Here is a 5,097-nt window from a genome sequence, read left to right as displayed (position 1 = left end):
CGACGATGCGACGGCCTACGAGCCAGGACGAGAGGGTTGTGGCCCTCTATGGCGGCGAAGACACTTGATTTATGGCCCACGGCGGTCTCTCGAGTTCGGGCAAGGGCACTATGCGTCCTCGGTGGTGCCCTAATTCAAGACAATTGCTTCCCTCCGGTCTTGGTCTTAGTGTATGGTGATGGCATTAACGCTGCTTGTTCCTCGCAGTTGCTGTTGCTTCTGAGCTGTTATATCTAGCGCTCTGTATCAGCTATTTTTATTTCCTTTTTTTGTTTTTAATTGTTTCCTCTATGTAATCCTCTGTGATTTGTCCTCCTGACAAGTTGATGGCTTTATTAATTGAAAGCCGGGCTTTTGAGCCTTTTCTCCAAAAAATAGGAGCTCAGAATCCACTCTCCTCTTTTTCGTAAGAAAAAAATCTCTCTTCTAAATACTGAGTGATGTTAGCCTCTGCTCTATCAGTTGTGAAAACTGTTGCAGAAAATATGTGTTCTTCACAGGAGTGGCAAGCTCAATTTATACTAGACTGTTTAGACTTTGGAAGAAATTGTATAGAGAATCCGAAAGCATTTTGTTTTACTAGCACAAATGCCCGTGCGTTGCAACGGGAGAAAAATAACGAGATGCTAATAATAAAAATGGTATATGAGTGATCATGCACCGAACTAATTGAAGGAGGGAACTTAGTGGGACATACCCCATGCATCCGGAAGACTTTGTGTATCAATGTATCTATCCTCCCTTGGCTTTCTGGTCCAATAGAAAGCACAACATCGAAACATGAATAATTTGCCACTTAACTCATTGCATCTTTGCGGTGACCTCCTTTGACTAATATAACAAAGGCTTCATCTCCCATTTTGAGGAGGTAGGAGGTGAATTAAGTCTGACGAACCTTCACAAGAGGCTCTTGCAAGCAACAAAAATGAGATTTGGCAAGCATGCACGCTCGACTGCCCATGAGATCACAAGATGACGAAAATATGGCAATTCGATCAGAAAGACCATATATACCTTATCGCAAGCACATGTACTAAGTCTAATTATCATGTGCATGAGGTTGCAGGTCCTTTTGAAGTTGTAGGTGATGCCCCTCTCGAGGTGTTCTAAAAAAAAGTTGTAGGTCCTCGTCGCTGGCTGGTGGACAACACTCGTCGTCGGAGCCGGGCCGCCATTGTGTATGGTCACCGCCACGCAGACCGCTCCTCTATGTTGGTCCGCCTTGTCGCCGAGCTGTTGCACTATGTGGTCGGCCGATGGCTAGCGCCGGCCGAACCGCCACATCGTGCATGTTCGTCGGGTCACACACTCTCGCATTAGTTTAGCGGCTCACAAATCCCACGTCCCTATTAACATTAAGTTATATTTATACTTTGGCATTTCAAAAAAAATGATGTCTGAAAGGTAAAGAGTTTACAATGCTTGGCGCTCTTTTGTTGACACATTGCCGCCAACAATAGGAGCACCCCCCCCCCCCATTCGAACGTATCCACTTCTTCCCTGGACATTATCATCGGGCCTCGTTGGGGATTGATTAGGGCACACAGAGCTGCCAGAGAGATGTTAAAACGGAGGGGAGTGCTCCTCTATCCTAGTTGGCGTGCGGGAGCGAACCATAAGATGAGTAAGATGGGGTGTTGTCGCATTCTCTCTACTCTTCATCTCTCCCTCTCCCCTCCCTATCTCACTAACGACATCGGTGACATTCAGTGTTGAGGAATATCGTCTTAATTGTCAGCAAGTCTAAGTGAGCTCCAAATACCTTCTCCCTTTGAGAAACATCTAGTTCCAATATTTCACTCACTTTTAATTATTGTATCTGACGATAGTAACAACAAACATCAAGTAATTACCCGAAAAAAATCAAGTAATTATAATCGGCAAAATTACTTCACGTACGATAGAATCTAGTACGATTTCCATCCGACGTGACAGTGGATGGTGAGGATGCTTTTTACATATGCGATTGACGCTGCCTATACTGCATCGTACAAAAATCTTAAGAGATCTATCTTATGTGAAACACTCTTATAATTGGCACTTATTCCAATTTATTTTTTCAATCGGTAGCACATAGCTTCCAGCAGCTTCTAATCGGTGCAACCATTAAAAAAAAAGGAAAGCAAACCAAGAATCCCCCACCGAGCTCCCTTATCCAGACAAGGTTTGCTCGTCATCCATCACCGCTCTGAGTCCCAGCCTTTTTTGCTTGGGGGCACAACAAGTTCCATTCCATTCTCTGCTCCCAAAGGTCGCTAGGCTCTCTGCGGTTGACCACAACTACCTTCTCCGGTGACCATTCCAGTGGCGCTCCTTTCCCACTTTGGAGTTCATTCATCCTTATTCCTTTTCCTTTGGCCTCTTTTTTCTTCCTTATAGCCTCTTATTTCTTATTCCTAGATGGCTTCTCTTATTCGTAGATAGCTTCTTAACACCCAGACAAATCTAAGACGTATATAAATTAGATGCATTGGATGTAAGGAGCCGATGTGGGACTATTTAAAAAGTAAATTGACATCAGGATAGGTGGGATGGATCACCGGCTGCAGCACGGCGTAGCTCGCGTTGTTTTTTTCTTTAAGCACGTTGAGGTTGGTTTTGAGACGGAGAAAGGAAAGCTACTTAGGAAGTTTTGAGACGGACGAACGAACGGACGGTTTTGAGTCGGATAAAGGAAAGCGACGTACGAAGTTTTGAGACGGACGGAGGAGCTGAAGAAAAATAGTACCACCTCGGGCAAACCATATGAAAAAAACTGAAAGCGTAAAATCACTGGAAGAAGCGTATTGTGACGGTGAATTCGGAGATCCAATCCGTGCTTTATTATTAAATTAAGGAGAGATTCATGCGTGGAACACAAACAACCCAAAACATTGAGCCATGGTCGCACAGACCACACAACACGTTCGGTCGGTGCTCGTTCTTGTCTTCACTCCTCTGGCTTCTTTCCGAACCCGAAGTTTGGCGGCATGAACTCCGTCACCCTCCTCGCCGCCGGCCTGGCCTTGAGCTCCTCCCACCACGCCTTCACGTGCGGGCGCTCATCCACCAGCGACGCGTACTCGGTGTCCATGAAGTAGCGCATGAGCGGGAAGTGGCTGAGGTCGGCGAGGCTGAGGGAATCCCCGGCGAGGTACCTCGACGCCGACAGCCGCGCCTCGTACACGTCGAACAGCTTGGTCAGCTTTGCCGCGTTCTCGTCGATGACGGCCTGGTCGCGCTGGCAGCCGAGGAACGGGGTGAGGATGCACTGCATCACGATGGTGCCCGCCGGGGTCTGGTGCTGGTGGGCCTCCACCTCCAGCCACACATCCACCATCGCCGCCGACTCCGGCGAGCCGGAGCCCAGCAATTCCGGCTTGTGCTTGCGCAGCACGTGCCTCGCGACGGCGCGCGATTCTGCGTGAAGCTTCCTATGGTCAGTCCTTTATGGGATTGGGAATTAGTCAACCCAGTGAAAACAAGAAGAGATGTCGATGGAAGTAGGTGTACCGAAGATGGTGAGGTCGCCGTCCTCGAGAACGGGGACCTGGCCGAAGGGGTTTCGGGCGAGGAAGTCCGGCTGGCGGTGGTCGCCGGCCTCGCGGCTCATGGGGACGAGCTCGTACTCGACGCCGGCCTCCTCCAGGCACAGCAGCGCGCGCGCCACGAACGGCGACATCGCCCACCCGTAGACCTTCACCGTCGGCGCCATCGCACCTTTGCTCTGCTCGCTCCCGCTTCCGCTTTGCTTGACTGCGCTGCACAGTCGAGTTCATCACCATTAAATAGGCGCGCTGTTGCTCATCGTTTGGAGCCCGATGGTGGCGTCACTGCTTGCGTCCGGAGTTAACTATCGATGCAGTCCAGATCCCCACTGTGTTCCATTATATGGTCTCTACTCTCTGGCCTACACGAGCTGTCAGGTTAAATGGTCGATGCAAATGCATGTTCGCTCATCCGCGAAATCGTCAAGTAGTCCATCTGTAGAAACAAGATTATAAAATACTCCATCTGTTTCATAATATATAAAAAAAATGGCACTAGTGTAGTGTCAAAAATGTTGTTATATTAAGAGAGGGAGGGAGTACAAAACAGTCCAGTCAAAAGTTGGGTGATGGTACTGTTGTCTAAGAACATCAAGATTCTTACGGTACTCTGTAAATAATATTTGTTCGTATAGGCCAATTTTGTTGCAGTAATGCTAATAGTAATACCTAATTTTGTTCATATAAATTATTACAAGTTGGATTTACAGAGTTAGTTGTCGTCGGTGAAAATTAAATTTTGTACTTATGACAAGGCAAAATTTAGAAAGAAAAAAAATGTTCCCCTAGAAGATCATGGTAAATTTAGGGTTTTTTTATGTAAATGTTCAAATGCCAAATGTAGGAACTTTCGTATGCTGAGAAATCATGGCATTTTTTGGTAAAAAAAATGAAAAAATGGTTACATAGCCAATTTAAGGAAATGTACTATGTAAAAACATATAAAAGTTAGCTCTCTTGTGTGACGCCCCCAATTCAATCGTACACTAATCATACACGCAAATGTGTACGATCAAGATTAGGGACTCACGGGAAGATATCACAACACAACTCTAGACACAAAAATGAAATAATACAAACTTCATATTACAAGCCAGGGGCCTCGAGGGCTCGAATACAAGCTCGATACACAAGAGTCAGCGGAAGCAACAATATCTGAGTACAGACATTAGTTAAACAACACTGCCTTAAGAAGGCAAACACAAAAGCAACAACGATCGAAGAGGCAAGGCTTCCTGCCTGGGACCTCCTAACTACTCCTGGTCGTCGGCGGTCTTCACGTAGCAGTATCTGTCGGCGGTGGCATCTGGCTCCATGGATCCACCATCTAGTTGCATCAACCGGAAATAAGAAAGAAGGGGGGAAATGGGTAGCAAAACAACCGTAAGTACTCATCCAAAGTACTCGGAAGCATCAGGTCTATACTAAGTATGCACTGGTATCAAATGGAAGGTTTGTATCTGTGGACTGAACTGCAGAATGCCAGAATAGAGGGGAAGTGTTGGAAATATGCCCTAGAGGCAATAATAAAAGGATTATTATTATATTTCCTTATTCATGATAATTGTCT

General features: G+C 46.4%; 1 protein-coding gene across 1 annotated transcript; it reads right to left on the bottom strand.

Annotated features, from left to right (window-relative positions):
• Positions 1-2,789: 2,789 nt before the first annotated feature.
• On the bottom strand, positions 2,790-3,755 carry LOC119325513 (glutathione S-transferase 4-like). The gene is made up of 2 exons (XM_037599256.1): positions 3,493-3,755; positions 2,790-3,399 (listed from the first exon to the last, which is right to left on the bottom strand). Exons 1-2 carry the CDS (start codon positions 3,692-3,694, stop codon positions 2,930-2,932), a joined length of 672 nt encoding a protein of 223 aa, XP_037455153.1. The 5' UTR covers positions 3,695-3,755; the 3' UTR covers positions 2,790-2,929.
• Positions 3,756-5,097: the final 1,342 nt, after the last annotated feature.

The sequence above is a fragment of the Triticum dicoccoides genome, chromosome 1B, assembly GCF_002162155.2.
Source record: "Triticum dicoccoides isolate Atlit2015 ecotype Zavitan chromosome 1B, WEW_v2.0, whole genome shotgun sequence".
Lineage (NCBI taxonomy): Eukaryota > Viridiplantae > Streptophyta > Magnoliopsida > Poales > Poaceae > Triticum > Triticum dicoccoides.
This window is presented reverse-complemented; position numbering and strand designations above follow the sequence as displayed.

Excerpts from the sequence above, each read along its gene's own strand:
- LOC119325513 (XM_037599256.1), bottom strand. The coding sequence starts at position 3,694 with ATGGCGCCGACGGTGAAGGTCTACGGGTGGGCGATGTCGCCGTTCGTG. Across the intron at positions 3,400-3,492 it reads CGGCGACCTCACCATCTTCG|AATCGCGCGCCGTCGCGAGG; the intron begins GTACACCTACTT and ends AGCTTCACGCAG.